Raw genomic sequence first — 17,376 nt, 5'->3', positions numbered from 1 at the left:
CACTAAGCCCTTTTTCCTAATTCAATATACAACTAGATGATAGGGGGAATTTACTAAAGGAAATTTGTAAAAAAAAATAGGTGTATTTATATCCAGAAATACACTAATTTTTGACATTTACTATCCCGAAAATACAGCAATTCGTATTCGTATTGATGTGCTATCAATACAAATACGAATTGCAGTATTTTCGGGATTGTAAATGTCAAAAATAAGTGTATTTCTGGATATAAATACACCTATTTTTTACAAATTTCCTTTAGTAATTCCCCCCCCCCCCCCTGATGTGTCCAGTTTTAATTGGAGAAAGGTTTCCTGGGCGGAACATTTTGCCCGAATAGATACCCTGCAGTATCCCTGCTGAACAGTTGGCTGAACATAACTGTCACAGTTTCCAGAACACCCAGCAGGTCACATGATTCAGACCCGGTAGATTTTCAAAAAGCTCAAAGGTAACGCACTGTGATTGGCTGACGGATGTTTTGTTCCCACATAACTCCCAAACGAACTAACCAATTACAACGCCAAATTAATCCACGGACCAAGATGTGTCCTGCTCAGGCAATGGCGTCATAGAAATGAGTTACTCAGAAAAATAACCATTACGCTGTTAATATACAGATTTGTGGCACTAAGCCTTGTGTATGTATATGTGATCCCAATGATAAAGCATTGCATAATTGTCATATAAATAAAGGTTGAAATATAAATAAATATAAACGGGCACAAGAGCATTCCTTAACATCTAAGGAGCAAATTGTTGTCTCCAACATTCATTTCTAGGTTTGTGAAAGTTGGTCGTGGGCTACCAGGCCTCATTAGAGGGAGTATACACATCTCTCCTGAATACTCATTAACGGGATTGCTCCTCAGACAGTGGCACTGACCTCATCTCCCAACCAAACAATAACTTCATTCATTCACACGGGCCCCTGAATGTCGAGCACCATTTTCGTCTGTTAGATTATGCAAAGCAGGATTCATCGGGTTCCGTGTGCCAAAAATTCTCTCATCTGATGACATTGCAAAATAGACACGCCCATTGGGTGGAGCAAGACACACCCTATGGGTGGAGTGAGACACACCCTATGGGAGGAGCAAGACACGCCCCCTTAATGGCTCACATTGCAAAATTTGTATACCAACTATAATCTCCCTGAAACTAGCTTTCAAATTTGTATAAAAAAAATGAAAATCCCAGATATAACATGATGGGAACCCCCGACAAGCTGCACCTTGAACATTTTAATCTATCCACTTTCCTTATATGAAATGTAGACCATTCCCAAAAAAAAATAAAAGTAATTTGCCAATGAATAAAACAGCTGCGCACCAGCATCAGGGGGACTTTCAAGGTCCAGATTAGATAATCCTGTATATTGTGAAGCAGAGATGGGGGCAAAACAGAGATCACACGGTAAAGAGGCCAGAGAATAGCCGAGGATAAGGGGGGGGGGGTGCTAAAACAAGATAACGTAGGACGCTGTAACTGCGCAGCAGGAAATGCTTCTCAAGGTCCAAGATAAATACAATCTGCATTCCTTATTATCTGCCTGTACGGAACGCATTCCTTCATTGCAAAGCGAAGTCACGTGACTGCTGGCGGGCGCAAACCGACACTTTATTACCGCCAGCCCTATTTATGCTGCACTGTTCTGTCCTTGGTTTAAAAGTAAAGGAAAAGATATGTTTGCCACAGAACCAGCAGCTATAGCAGTTCAGGGTGTGACCCCCAAAATTATGATGCAGGTGTCATGACTGGAGGCCTGCCCCCTCTTCACATGCCCCATCCATGATCCAAGACCCCACCCCTTTTCAAAAACATGGCCGCGCAAGGTTCTACAGATATTCCCTGTGTAACAGCTGCGTGCCAATATTACTGTCATATCATACAGCACAAGGTATCTGCTGTCAGCGCTGGTCACCTCTCCAAATCTGTGTGTAGCAAATATAAACATTGGGCTTTTCTTCATATTCTGATGACAACACTGAGGGGGGAATTTATTAATGCTACGCTTTCTATGACACATTGTTTTAACTATTATTACACCGTCCCAGGGATGCTGAGGACAGCCCCGGGCCTCAACCCGGGCCAAGGGTCCCCTGGAAGGGGGACCCCCTTATTGGGAGGGTTCCCACTCCCCTAGTCTGGACTTCGCAGCCATGTTGTCATGCTTTGGCCGGGGGGAACTAATATAATAGATTCCCCTGGCTGGGGCATAGCACCGCTGGCTGTTGGACCAGCACTGGCTCAATGAGCCCAGGGCTGGTTATGCTCCTGGGGGGAGCAGATTTTACACTGATCCCTGCAGGCTTCAGCCAGAGACACCTGGAAAATGAGGAGTATTCTCCAATCTCCAGTATTTTGTGCTAATTACCGGCCAAAATTCAGCAATACGAATGATAGTAAATCAGCGCACCACCACAGAAATCATGGTCATATGCAGTTCTATCGATGGTGTATTCATTTGTACACCAGAATTCAGTTGAGCAAGTATAAACTATATCTGACCAATACCTTGGTGCTTATAAAGGCCCCATACATTATTATTATTAATAACAGTTTCTTATATAGCGCACACATATTCCACAGCGCTGTACAGAGAATAGTTGAACATTCACATCAGTCCCTAACCCAGTGGAGCTTACAGTCTATATTCCCTACCACATGTACACGCACACACAGACATTCTAGGGTTCATTTTTGTTGGAAGCCAATTAACCTACCAGTATATTTTTGGACTGTGGGACGAAACCGGAGCACCCAGAGGAAACCCACGCAAGTACACTATGTGATTTTGGGGCAATTCCACCCGATTCCAACAAGAAATAGGGTGAAACTCCTGTGGGCATCTGATCAGATCCAGAGGTCGTACCTGTTACCCACCTGACCTCCGACTCGGACCCCCTCCCGATGGTGGGGAACAGGGTCGGATGTGAAAGGACCCAGGTGGCTCAAGGAAGTTCGGATAGCCATCCACTGCTGCGAGAGAGTAGCATATAGCCACCTTAAGTCACTCGTACTCAGAGTAAGAACTTGATTGGTTTCCCATAGCAACACCTCATGTGAAATAGAACTCCCATCTTAGTACGTTTTCCCCAATATATTTAAGCATGCAAACCTGTAAAATAATGAAATAAAATATAATTTTATCCTTATTTACAAAAAACATCTGTGTCTGTCCTGACATCTGTTACAGAACACCAGACTTCCTGGAGAAGAGCCGTCCGTTTCCTCCAAGGTTGACAATGATAAAAATATCCTCGTCTTATTTAGGAAATGGACCCAAGGCAAGAACAAAAAAAAATGTTTTTAACTCATTTTAAAAAATCAGTGACGTTTTACATTCCTCTAGTTTCCAGCAAGTTCTGCACAAAGATTATGGACTGATAAAGGAATACGCAGATGAAATGGCAACGGGCTGTACAGTGATAACGAGGCAATGGGCTGTACAGTGAAAACGAGGCAACGGGCTGTACAGTGATAACGAGGCAACGGGCTGTACAGTGATAACGAGGCAACGGGCTGTACAGTGATAACGAGGCAACGGGCTGTACAGTGATAACGAGGCAATGGGCTGTACAGTGAAAACGAGGCAACGGGCTGTACAGTGATAACGAGGCAACGGGCTGTACAGTGATAACGAGGCAACGGGCTGTACAGTGATAACGAGGCAACGGGCTGTACAGTGATAACGAGGCATACAATGGAAAAAGTCTGCTAGGTTTCCATAGGTGAGGAACGAGTAGATTCATTTGTGAAACGCGTAGTGTGTTTGTGCTACTACCGCTATGTCAGGTGAAGGACCTCAGGAGGTATTACCACTATGCATGGAGGGGGGGGGGGTCTGTTAGTAATGTGTTTGGTAGTCCACTAAACTTAATCTATTAGCCAAATTGTGGGGCCCCCGAGCACCACTCACACACAGCCCCATAGACACACACACCTCCACATTGCGACACACACACACACTCGCAGCGCCAGCCCTGACAGAGCCATTTTGTATTCAGGCAGTTATATCCACTAGCAAAACGAAGCTCGCGGATCAGCAGCCAATCAGGAGCTGCCACTCGGGAAGGAGAGACGGCATGCATTAGCGGAGCAAAGAGGAACGGGCGGCTGTGTAAAGGGACATAAGGTCAAAGATGTAAATGGAAGAGGAGTGGGTGAGGGCATTGTCAGGGAGTTTAATGATCTGGGTTTCATGCTTATTGCCAAAGGTTTCACGCTTATTGCCAGGCACCTCCTGGTAATGCTAAATGCTCTGCACTTCCCTGACAAATGCCACAGTATGTCCAATAGGGCCTCTAGAATCTGTCTCCTCCGAGGCAGCCAGTCTGCATGGTATCTGCCCCCAAGCCACCAGTATGGACAGTATGGGTGCATTTTTTTTCCACAGTGTCATTCTTTACACCAAGTGGTTACAGATGTATCTCTTGCACCAGTTATAAGACTGACGCAGATACGCACTGATGTACAGATGTCGCATTTACAGAGCCGTATGTGGGCAGAGAGGAACTATTGGCCACAACTGACAGTATACTCCTGTATAAGGACACATCTGGTATGGACAGATACCTGAATCTAATGCCAAGCATGCAGTGCTAGTGTAACTGCCGCCCCACTGTGTATACTGTCGCCTCACGTCTAGTGTGCGAGTTCCCAGGAACATAAGGAATGTCCTATCAGCCTCACGACACAAGTGTCACTGACCCAAAGTGCAACACACTGGTCGCTTCACAGGAACAGAGAACATTCCAGCGCTGGAACTGTGCTGCACTTCCGCACTTCAATCATCATCATTCAATATCAAACCCTGTTAGTAAGACATGAAAAGCAGAAGCATCTTCAGAAAGTCAAATCACTGTGTCCGTCTGCTTATAAATATATCCGTCCCTTTCTGGGAATCTTCCTTTCGCTATAAGTGGCGCAGTAACAGTCCCCCAGTCCCGGGCCGCTGTCAGTGCAGCAGGGAGGAGACGCCGGCCTGAGGAGCAGTACCACGAGAGAGATGTCCTTCCCAAAATGGCCACGGCCTCAGCAGTTTTAAGTAGGCTAGATGAGACGGCACAGCGGCCATTTTGGGAGGGACAATATAAAATACACTGGTATCTGGTTACAGGTGTACTTTTCAGACACACATGATTGATGTTGAAGCAGTAAAAACAGTAGTGAAATGTACTTGATAAATGCTACCTAAAAGCTGATTGGTTAATGTGAAAGGGATGCAGTCATAATCCCGGCGGCCAGAATCCCGACTGCCGAAATCCCGGCACTTTGTCTCTCTGTGGGTGTCCACGACACCCATAGAGGGAGAATGAATTAGTGTGCCGAGTGTAGCGAGGCACCGGGCCCGCTGCAGGATTTTGACCGCCGGGATTTCAAACCAATCCCATGTGGAAAACTTCTCCACCAGTCCGACACTGAGGACTGTGGGATTTTTATGTCTGCACATAAATATATGACAGGGTTGCCTACTTTTAAAGTCCCCCCCCCCCCCCCCCCCCCAGTAGGCAAATCCCACAATTTGCGGGTCTTTGTGGTAGGGATGGGGCAAAATTACACAATTTGCATATTTAGCCCAGCCTCCTCTTTAAAAAGCCGTGAATTTCAGGAAATTAACGCTGCTGCGGCGGGTGCCGGTATCCAGGAGGGTTGCCCACCTCACTGGGGGGCAGGGAGGGGCACCCGATTTTCATGAGCCATAGGGTAGGCAACCCTGTATATGATGATCTAATAATGACCACGCCAATTATAGCAAGGCCAGTTATAGTATAAAACTGTCTACTATTCGGTATCTGAGTGATAGGTCGATGGTAATAAGGTCATCAAATGTCAACAGGTCAACCCCATATGGTGGACATGACAATGTTCCAGGTCGACACATGTTTATTGTGTTTTTTTAGTTTATTTTTTTCATACTTAACCATGCAAGTGCACTATGACTGGGAATAACTTTTCCTGTCGACCTTTTGACCCGGTTGACATTATGCATGTCAACAATTTGAGGTCAACCATGTGATCGTCAGCCTAATATCATACTTGCCTACGTTTAAAATCTCCTCTCCGGGAGAACCCCTTAGAGGAGACTGTCAGCAGCACTTCTGGAGGCGGGGCCTGAAGACGTCATCAAGCCCCACCCCCAGTAATGCATATCCCGCAATCAACGGGTCTTCAGGGAGGTGCTAAAACGACTCACTTTTCATATTTAGCCCCACCCCTTCCACAAGAAAAACCCAGCGAATTGCAGGAATTTAACTCTGTCACCAGGGAGATGCGGGGGATCCAGCGGTATCCGGGAAGGTTGGCCACTTTTCCGGTGGGGGGAGGGAGACACGATTTTTGGGAGCCTCCAGGCCATTCCAGGAGGGTAGGCAACCCTGCCTAATATTCCACACCCCTATTACTTGGTTGTCTTTTGGTACAGATACAGACTCCACACTCCCCCAGTAGCGCATCCCCTCAGCACGTGCTTCACTTATTTATGGCTCAGAATCAGCAAGTCTGAGCTGAGGACAGTGATTTGTGAGGAGGAATAAATATGGGGATTTGTCTCTTTCATGTCTATTAGCAGCCTGACACTCAATTCATTTGTGCTCCCCCTCCCAGTTCTTGTTCCACATTACAGCTGGATATACTGCGGTCAGAAGGTTTGTGTGCCATCAAATCCGTGCTTGTGAGTATATGTGTGTGTGTGTGTGTATATATATATATATATATATATATATATATATATATGGTGCGGGAGACGTGGCACTCGCGGCGACTTGGTAAAAAAGACTCTGGAGACGGTGTGTATCACCAATCGATTGGTGATACACACCGTCTCCAGAGTCTTTTTTACCAAGTCGCTGCGAGTGCCACGTCTCCCGCACCATACATCATCCCCCTCTGACAGGGGCACCGGGCGCAGTTACCAGAGTTAATGGGAGTGCCGGGCTATTGCAGCTGTATATATATATATATATATATATGTATCAAATATGCACTAAACATCGGCACTCACCTTTCCTAGTTTTGGGGTGCCCTATGGCTTGTGACCACATTGCTCAAACAGACATTGTAGGGGCTCTGCACACACTAAATTAACTGATAATAAATAGTGGAGATTTGGTTCATGAATTGATCAATGCATCTAAGCCTGCAGCCCCCTTCACGGGACCCCACTTTTCTGCAGGTCCTAACACTATCGCTGAAAATGGCTACAATACACATAGCTATCACATCAATGTTTTATTCCAAATAGCATGCCTAGACCCCTGTCGACCTTGCAGTATATTGACCCAATGGTGTCGACCTAATGACTGTCGACCATCTTTATGTCAACCACCCGACCATATCCAATTTGAATCAAACCCATGACCTCTGTGCCGTGAGGATATAATGCTAACCATTACACCATTAAAGGCTAGTCCAACTGTGTCTTGGCTAACACAAACACTCTGACCCCCTCCCCCCCCCCCCCCCCCTCGCCCCTTCCAAAGCCCACTCCCCTGCGGATCATCCCTCTCTTGTATCACACACTTTATATTGATCATCCTTATCTTATATCACAGCCTTTATATTATATTGATAATCCTGTGTCCTGTATCTTACCGTAATGCCCCATACACACCATGTGATAACGACAGATGATATGCGCGATAACGATAGCTTGCAGAGGACTTGTGTCTGCAGCCTGGGCTCCGGCTATGGAAGCGTTACTGTTGCAGAGAGAAATATACAGAGGAACAATGTTTTCTTAATCATTTCAACATTTCTGTGTTTTTAATTAGAGGCAAAGAAAATTTCACAATATAACTCTGATATTTTCTAGGGAAATTAAACAAAGCTTCAGACTGCCCATATACGGTGCGGAGAGGGCGCCCGGACCATCCTACAGCCCCGGCATCATTCATAGCTTTGTGGGAATTACAGGGAGGGACTCAGCGGACTGTGGGCCCGATTCAGCTTCAGTTCTAGATTTGCAAGGGTTTGCAAAACTACAACTCGATTCAGCAGCAGGTGGGGGGGGGGGGGGGGGACGTGGGGGAGCAAAGAGTAAGGCCGCCCCGCATGCTGAGTCTTGCCATGTGCTGCACCCACAAGATTTTTGTGGGTGCCTCGCTATTGTGCTAGAATTACTCCACCAGCAGTGGCGTAACTACCATGGGTGCAGGGGGTGCAGCTGCTATGGGGCCCGAGCTGTTTCCAGGGCCCGCAGCTCCCCCTGCACCCACTGAAGTCTGCCAAAGCTCACCACTTATGCCTCTCCCTGCCGAACAGTGTGGTCAGCAGCAGAGCCTGCTCCTCCCGGCCCCCGAAAGCAGCCGCTGCGGAGGATGTAGCAGCACTGCAGCAGCGTACTACCCCGTCCCCCACAGTCTTCATTAGCTGCCTGTAAGCTGTAACTATATCGGGCACCATCTAAGAAGCAATTCGCGGCCATTTAGGGGGCGGAGCTTAATGCCGGGAAGGCCCCGCCCCCATCAGAGACCTCTGGCTGACTGCTCAGAAGTCAGGCTGCTGTTATAAGGTAATTCATTCTCTCTCTCCTCCCTCTATTTCTTCCTTTACAGTATGTCTCTGCACCTTTACATTCACTCAATTCAACACTATATATATATATATATATATATATATATATATATATATATATATATATATAAAATTTCGATTTATAATCTGGACATACTTTAGCACCTTGAGTTGTTTATCTGTGTTTAGGATGGGGTGGCTTCATGTGAGTGAACTTTCCCCACAAGTAATCAGGGAAAGCAGGGTTTGCTGACAAATTACTGTAGTTATACAACTGCTACCTCATTGTGTGTGTGACTGCGTTTGTGTATGAGACACTCAGAAACCACCTCCCAGCTGTGTCTAACAGTGTGTAACCCCTTCCCTTTTGCTTGACACCCTGTGGTTCCCCCTGACACTGTACACCCCCTACCCTTGTGTGTATGACACAGTATAGCCCCCTGCTCACTGTATGTTACAGTATACACCCCCTACCCCTGTGTGTGTGACACCCTATAACCCCCTCCTCACTGTATGTGACAGTATACACCCCCTACCCCTGTGTGTGTGTGTGTGTGTGTGTGTGTGTGTGTGTGTGTGTATGACATCATGTACCCTCCTATCCCTGTGTGTTTGTGATGCCTTGTACCCCCCATCAACCTGTGCGTGTCACCCTATACCCGCACTATGTACCTCCGCTACCTGTTGAAGGGGGCCCCCTTCAAAATTTTGCTATGGGGCCCACCAAGTCCTAGTTACGCCCCTGTCCACCAGCCAAATAAATCTATATAGGAACGACACAGGCCACAGTGCAACACGTTACCTGGTTGTCTGTCAGTAGGAGCTTTGGCCATCGATACAGTGCATGGAGCCAATTTTAACTACATGCACTTACGATTTTGACTATGGGGCCGATTCAGCCCAGCAATCAGTTAACCCCCTGCTTCTTAGAGTGAAATTCTGACCATGTGCACTGCTGAGGGGGAAACCCATTTGCAATCACCCACAATCGAATGGATTTCCCCCACCCCTGTGTGCAGCACCACGTAAGCCCGCTGCGATGGGCCTGGGGAGGTCGGGATTGCTGCTGACATCAGCGGCCCTCTTTCCCGATGGTCAGGTCTGTGTTTTTTAGCGGCACTCCCAGAGAACACTGGGGCACCGCCCACAAATGCCGGCTGGCTGTCAATCAGCCAGCATACGTCCTGCATTCACAGGCTGATGCTGGCTGTGGCCTCACGGGGGGCTCCTGCATGCCATCGGGCTGCAAGTTTGCTGCTCTGCGTCAGGCACTGACTAGGCCCCTGTGTGTGATTTGGGTTATGGACAAATACACTGTGGCCCTTATTCTGGTTGACTTGCAAGGCTGCGAACAGATTTACATAGTCACAGATTTATGCAGTTAGATGTATCAAACCCTGGAGATTTAGTACAATTTCGAGGGGTCGTGTTATGAATTGGGTGCATATCATGAGGAATAGCGATACGATGGGCGATCCCGCAGGTCAAGAGGTCGATCCCCAGATTATACTTGCTGCGCATAAAATCCGTCTTCTTCCATTGCAGTCTTAAGCGGATCGTAAGTGCGTTTAAAGCACATAGAGACACTCGTTTGTCTGCTCTTGCGACCTGCATAGGATCAGGTCGTATTGTACTCAAGTCATTCTAGTGTCTGGCCAGCTTTAATATAGCAGCCAGTCATCTCCTTTCTGCCATGTTACAGGTTGTGTTTGAAAAAAAAGCAGCCAGGAGCTGATTGGCTGCTACTTTATCTCTCTCCAGGGTTTAGCACATCTCCCTCTCTCAGTATGAGCAGCAGCTCTGTCTCAGGGAAGGACGTCTTTTAGCAGACGGACTACAACCCCCGGCCAGCCCGCAGTCTCTGTAAACAGCATATACTGCAGCACACTGACCAGAGTAGCACATCCGACGCCATAGATTAGTCTGTTGTTTGTGTATAAACGGATTATGAGACTACAGCCCCCGGCATGCCGCGCGGCGACCCTAGAGTCACGTGACTTTCAGCATGCACCACAGCTAGTCCCAGTGCTTGTCCGTTCTCACCGCGCATTAGACTGATGACGTCACGGGGACACAGGAGCAGTGGGCGGCGTCAGTGTCACAGCCGGCCGGGTATGTGATGCATCATGCAGCGTTACATGTGATGTGGTGCTAAGGTAGCAGCTAGTTCCCCTTCGCCGTAAGGACCTGGGGAGGAGAGGGGGCGGGAGAGGGGGCGGGAGAGGAGGAGCAAGGTCAGAACAAGACAACTTTTTTTTGAGCCGACATGTGCCGACAGGCGGTATTTCATGCCCTACCATCCACTAGGGCGTGGAGGAGGTTATTAAAGCTGTGGCGAGCGAAGCGAGCCACCGTGCCCGAAGCATTGCGAGCGAAGCGAGCTATGCGAGGGTCCATTTGGGTCCCTTCTTCTGAACTTGCTCCTCCTCTCCCTGCCCCATCTCCTCCCCAGGTCCTTACGGTGAAGGGGAACTAGTCTCAACCGTGGTGCTAAGGTGTATGTATGACGTGTCCTGTATGTATGACATGTTCTGTATGTTACATGTGATAGTGATAAGTTATTGGTGTGTGTATGACGTGTCCTGTATGTTACATGACCTTACTCTTGTGTATGACATGTTCTGTATGTTACATGTGATGTAGTGCTGTTATTGGTGGATGTATGACGTGTCCTGTATGTTACATGTTACAGTGCCTTACTCTTGTGTATGACATGTTCTGTATGTTACATGTGATGGGGTGCCAAGTTATTGGTGTATGTAGGATGTGTCCCTGAATGTTGCAGCGCCTTACTGTTGTTTATTGTTTTGTATGTTACATGTAATGGGGTGCCAAGTTATTGGTGTATGATGTGTCCAGTATGGTACATGTTATAGCTGCTTATTGTTGTGTGTGTGTGTGTGTTTATATGACATATCCCATGTTACATGTTATAGCGTCTTACTGGTGTTTGTATGACGTGTCCTGTATGTTACATGTTATAGCGTCTTACTGGTGTTTGTATGACGTGTCCTATATGTTACATGTTATAGCGTCTTACTGGTGTTTGTATGACGTGTCCTGTATGTTACATGTTATAGCATCTTACTGGGGTTTGTATGTCATATCCTAGGTTACCTGTTATAGCATCTATACTGTAAATATAACAGAAGCTGGTTGGCTGGTACTTTATCTCTCTCCAAGAATTGATGCATAACTCTGTGGAGTGGACCAGATGTACTAAGCCTGAAAAGTGATAAGTTACAGACTGATAAACCCCCAACCAATCAGCTCCTACCTACCATGCTACAGGTTTTAAAAATGACAGGTAGGAGCTAATTGGTTGGTGGTTTATCACTCTCTATTTTATCAATTTAAAGGCTTAGTACATCTTGCCCAGTGTCTCACTGTATGTAATGACGGATTGGGCATGGGATCCCGGTGATTAGAACGCTGGGGCATCCCGAAGGCCAAGATCTCCACAAAGGATATTATAACCTCTCCCCTCACCCTCCTACCTTCACTGATGTGTGTAACTGTCAAGTCTGGGGTAGCCAACCCTAGTCCTCGAGAGCTACCAACAGTGCATGTTTTGCAGGTCTCCTCACAGAATCACAAGTGAGCTAATTAGCTCCATCCGTGTATCTTTTAAAATATGTCAGTGATTAATGAGTGCAGCTGTGCAGCAGCTAGGTTGTCTGGAAAATGTGAACTGTTGGTAGCTCTCGAGGGCTAGGGTTGGTTACCACTGGTCTTAAGTGATGTGTGTTGTATGTATGAAGCAGTGATAAGGGAGAAGTGACCCATGGCAACCAATCACTACTAAAGTAACATTTGCATAATATAAAATTATACAGAGCAGCTGACTGGCTGCCATGGGCCACCTCCCCCTTATCACTGCTTCATACATCTACCCCTGTGTTACAGGCAGCACTGTGGGCCTTATTTTGGATCACTCTTTCTGACAAAATCCTTCTTAGATGGACAAAACCATGTGCACTGCAGGTGGGGCAGATGTTACTTGTGCAGAAAGAATTAGATTTGGGTGGGGTTTTACTTCAAAGAGATCTATATTGCAGTGTAAAAATAAAGCAGTCTATATTTACCCTGCACAGAAACAAAATAACTCACCCAAATCTAATTCTCTCAGTGCACATGGTTTTGTCCATCCAAGAAGGATTTTGTCAGAAAGAGTGAACCAAAATAGGGCCCTGTGTGAGGTATCAGCGGTGATGTCCCCTCCTGTCTCTGTAGGTCGGATGGAGGACTCCCTTAGAAGAACATCTCAGTTGGGGCAAGAAGTGCTGGAGCGAGCGCGGCGCAGGGACATGGGCTGGTGGTCTTCATACAGGAGTGAGGAACTGCCTCTTGGGGCACAGCGTGGCAAGGAGACCACCAAGGTTGGTGCTGTGACTGTGTTGGTGCTACTATCGCTATACAACACGTAGCTGCTCTTAATTCTATTTCTATTTGTACATTTATTAATACCTTGGAACATGTGTATTACCCATGTTGTGCGTCACTTTGTGCAGGAGGAAGAGCGGAACGTGGCCTTGGAAGAAGCATTTAGTACCCTGGCGCACTTTATGTGCCACACCACTGAGCAGTGCGAGGTAATCACACGCTGCCAGTCACATGATTCCGGGCAGCGCCCCTCTCTCTTGTTATACACTGAGCGATGCCATAGTCACCTCTGTAAAACTATCACCCGCCTGCTGATCTGTGCGTATTGGGCAAACATAGGCACAGGGATTGTGAATACCAGTAGAGGGCCAGTTATCAATGATCGCATATTCAGTGCAATCTGGGTGCGATGCTGGTGCCCAGGTTCACATTGTAAGATGCCTTCATCACCTCAATGTATTAATGATCACCCCCAGGGACAGGCGCTTTGAAAGGAGTTAATCCATTCGATTTGCATATGCACAATCAGCCTGAGTGCATTACACAGCAGACGCTTCCGCCAGCATTTCGGGGGTATCCCCATGTGAAGTGAACACTTCGCCTCAGTTTCTTCATTCCTTGTTTTGCGCGGTCTGATGCATGTTGGATTCAGCGCAAAGAGCTGTTACCCAATGTCTTTGCGCAGAAGGCGAGCGTGCTTCAGAAATGTATCGCAGGAAGAAGGCGGTGTACGGAGAGTAGCGTCTCGCGCGGTGCGCCATAATCCGGTGGTGCCAGCGTTATGTGGCGGGACACGAAAACATCAAGGACTTGTCACAGCCCGGGCAGGTGCACACTGTCGCCAACCCTGACACGATTTCGGCTGTGGAGGATCTCATTCCCAAAGGGTGCACTGTGCAAGTCACTGCTCTCCGTACACTGCGTTCATCCTGCGATGAATGCGCTGATCTGGAGGACTCCGTCCTGCAGACACTGAGCCGTTCACATGCGCAACTGAAAGAAAAAGGGGGGGAAAGTGGTGACACTTTAAAAAAGTATCACCATCAGGGCGCTTGTATAGTGTTTTTTTTTTTTTTTTTTATATATATAGGTTTTGGTGTATATATATTTTGTTGATAAAAAATTTTTTTATAATAAAGAAATATATATATAAAAAAGGAAAAATGTTTTTACTTTAGCTGCAGTTTTTTTTAGTGCACAAGTGTATGTACACTATAGCTAGCCTATTTTTGGGCACACTTACGTGTGTCCAATTAGGCAGCTTAGAGAATACAAACAAGAATATGAAAAACTGCGCTATTTGTCTGGCACCATGTAAGAACACACCTTTACACAGATTGGTTTTTGAAATGATGGTTTTTGTAAATCATCAACATTTATTGTTTAAAAATTTATTGCACAGCTGTGCATTTATTGCAAATTACAAGTGCAAAGACTTACCATCGATTGTCTAATTGACAAACAATCCTTTCCAAGGTGTCCATATATTCTGATTCGAAGTGGATATTCTAAAGATATAGTGTGTATATTAAACAATAAATTCATTTTAGTGTGTATAACATTATTGTTGTATTTAAAGGTGGCCACCTGAATAAATTTTTAAACAATAAATGTTGATGATTTACAAAAACCATCATTTCAAAAACCAATCTGTGTAAAGGTGTGTTCTTACATGGTGCCAGACAAATAGCGCAGTTTTTCATATTCTTGTTTGTTTTTTGATTTCTGTAACTTACTCTTGTTCTCAGGAAGCGGTAATGATGTTTTCTGATCTTCTTGATTATTATCCCCTCCGTTAGAGGTATCACAGCTGCTTACCGCTGCGAGGGATGGACGGACGCGCCAAGCAGCACGCTCTGAGGTTTCACTGTGGAAAATGGCCGCCAGCGGCACTAAAAACTGAGTCACGTTTGGTGAGCAAAAAATAGATTTTATTCTGCATTTTTTGCCCTTAGAGTTTATCCCATAAAAAAATGTAATAAATATTTCATGTATATAACGATCAGACAGGAAACTGACAGGGGCAAGTGTTACTGCATACGTATTGGGTCTGATTCAGGCCCTTTATTCCTTCCCCTAATATGGGAAATGGACAATTCTGTGTATTTTAGGTGTGGAAAAGACCTTGGGGGTCACTCGCAAAGGCAAAATCCTTCTCAAATGGACAATACCATGCTGCACTGCAGGTGGGGCAGATGTAATAGGTGCAGAGAGAATAAGATTTGGGTGGGGTTTTACTTCACTACACTATATTGCAGTGTAAAAATAAAGCAGTCAGTATTTTCCCTGCAAAATACCTCATCCAAATCTAACTCTCTCTGCGCATGTTACATCTGCCCCACCTGCAGTGCACATGGTTTTGTCCGTTTGAAAAGGAATTTGCCTTTGCGAGTGAACCAGAATAAGGACCCTTGTTTCAAAAGGTGCAACCCCTTCAGCCCCTTTGTAAGGCCCTTGGCAGACCCCCCTAGGCTTTTATACTAATTCTAAGCTAGTTCGGGTGCTCTCTTGCGGCTGGTAACTGAGCCGTAGGCTGCATGCGACATTTCCGTATCAGAGTGTAGAGGATGCGCTGACGTTCTTTCCTTTTCATTCTGTGCGATCCCCGTGTGCAGAGCTCACTGCCCGCATCCCTACAGCCCGGACCCCGTGATGTCTACATTGAAGTGGCTCCTGGAACGTACAGTATCTCTGGGGGTTCCGGTGACGGACAGATGCAGACTCATGTGGTGAATATCACCCCCGGACAGAGCGTGGATTTAACGTTCAGCGTATAGGCTGGTTTTCTCCTGCCAATCTAATTGGTGACAAGCCGTATATGACATCACTACGCGCTGTATCCAACGCACCTTACTGGGGACCCTGCACCCTGGATATGTAATTGGTAAACTGCTCACATACTGTAACCTATGTGATTAAATCTGTCAGGACCCCTCATCAGTCTCAGGATTATCATGTATGTAACTTATATCCTATCTATGCAACAGACAGTAATGTTTATATGAATTCTCGACATACGTCACCCGTTATAGCAGTGTATTATTGTCTGATGCCGAGGACTCACGGGGATATCTCCAAGCATGGATAATCTGGGTGCTCTATTGCCGGAGTACGGTGAGCGTCTGGGTTGTAGATGTGTTGTGGATCTACTATAGAGTACAGGAGAGTATATACGGTGTAATAAGTACTTCTGGGCCCAGATGTGAGGCGTGTGACTTCATGGCTGATTACTGGATTGTAATGTATGCTGCAGGCCAGCAGAGGGCAGCAGAATTCAGGCTGATTGTCTTATAAATGCTCTTTTTAATTATTTATAATAAAGAATTTATATTTTTATCTGTATGCGCTGTTTATTTTGTACCTTAGTATAGTGATACGTTCTCATTTCTCTGTCAGTAATGGGCTGAGCGGAGAGATTTATTATTTCTTGGTACTAGAGTAAGGGGCACTGAGGGTGCGATGACATTCCCCTCCGTCTGTTATAGCACGTGTCTGACCTGACACAAGTGTCCTTATTCTTCTAAAATGAAAAATCATTGCGTGCTTTTGGGGTTTTTTAGTTTGTTTTTCTTAGTTACTGAAGTGCTTTATTTCTGCAAATCTGAAACCTTGTATTTAGCATACTGAATCACAGGTGGGTCTGAATACGGCTTCATCTATTAACTGTATTATGTATATAGCGCACACATATTCCATATCACATCAGTCCCTGCCCCCAGTGGAGCTTACAATCTATGTTCCCTACCACATATACACACAGGCGCAATAGGGACAATTTTTTGTCGGGAGCTAGAAAACCCACCAGTATGTTTTGGACTGGGAGGAAACCCAGACAAGCACAAGGAGAACATACACACTTCTCACAGAGCCGCGGTGGGATTTAAACTCAAGACCTAACTGCTAATACTTACCATCACACCAACTGTGCTGCACATATCGCTTCATTGCAATACTGCAACTCCCGCGCGGGAGGGCACACAGGGCAACGCCCCCTGCTCACTTTTTCCCTCCCACGCTGTACTTTCAAAATTTGGTGGGCATATCGCTAAAGTGGGATCGCTTCGCTACACAGCTAAGCCCTCACACATTGGGGCAGATGTACTAAGCCTAAAGGCCCCCATACACTATGCGATTTGGTCCAGATTTCACCCGATTCAGATGGATCGGGCAGTGAAATCGGGCCAAATCGCAGGTATAGACACCCGGTCCGACCCAATGCGCGGTCCCGTGCGCATCGGGTCAGAGTCGGGAGGTCGGACCGGCGGTACATAAGATTTGCTAAATCTTATGTGCAGCCGGGCAGGGGACACAGGCGGCGGATGCTGGCGAGGGAGATGGGCAGGGGGAGCCGGAGCAGGGAGCTGTCAATGCTCCATCCGGTGGAGGGAGCAGGGGGGGGGGGAGTGGCGGGGGACGCTTCTAGTAGCGCAGAGGCAGCGGACGCTGCGGGGGACACAGGCGGCAGTGACATAGAG

General features: G+C 46.6%; 2 protein-coding genes across 5 annotated transcripts in view; one reads left to right on the top strand and one right to left on the bottom strand.

Moving 5' to 3' along the window:
* DENND2B (DENN domain containing 2B) overlaps positions 1-7,704 on the bottom strand; it is a 197,584-nt gene extending 189,880 nt beyond the window's left edge. Inside the window, exon 1 of the mRNA XM_083164631.1 lies at positions 7,598-7,704. The gene's annotated coding sequence lies outside the window, so the exon portion shown is untranslated. The remainder of the gene's footprint in view (positions 1-7,597) is intronic.
* Positions 7,705-8,378: 674 nt separating this feature from the next.
* On the top strand, positions 8,379-16,237 carry AKIP1 (A-kinase interacting protein 1). 4 transcript variants are annotated; one of them, XM_083164634.1, is made up of 5 exons: positions 8,379-8,516; positions 12,752-12,897; positions 13,030-13,110; positions 14,701-14,814; positions 15,517-16,237. In XM_083164634.1, the coding sequence occupies exons 2-5, from the start codon at positions 12,757-12,759 to the stop codon at positions 15,676-15,678; spliced, it is 498 nt and encodes a 165-aa protein (XP_083020760.1). In that variant the 5' UTR covers positions 8,379-8,516; positions 12,752-12,756; the 3' UTR covers positions 15,679-16,237. The 4 variants fall into 4 exon arrangements, with proteins under 4 accessions (XP_083020760.1, XP_083020761.1, XP_083020758.1 ...); XM_083164632.1 differs by lacking the exon at positions 8,379-8,516 and adding an exon at positions 10,495-10,630; XM_083164633.1 differs by lacking the exon at positions 8,379-8,516 and adding an exon at positions 10,519-10,626.
* The last annotated feature ends 1,139 nt before the right edge of the window (positions 16,238-17,376 follow it).

This window comes from Crinia signifera, chromosome 11, assembly GCF_055691185.1.
Source record: "Crinia signifera chromosome 11, ASM5569118v1, whole genome shotgun sequence".
Taxonomy (NCBI): Eukaryota; Metazoa; Chordata; class Amphibia; order Anura; family Myobatrachidae; genus Crinia; species Crinia signifera.
Note: the sequence above shows the minus strand (reverse complement) of the source record. Positions and strands in the feature narration are given on the sequence as shown.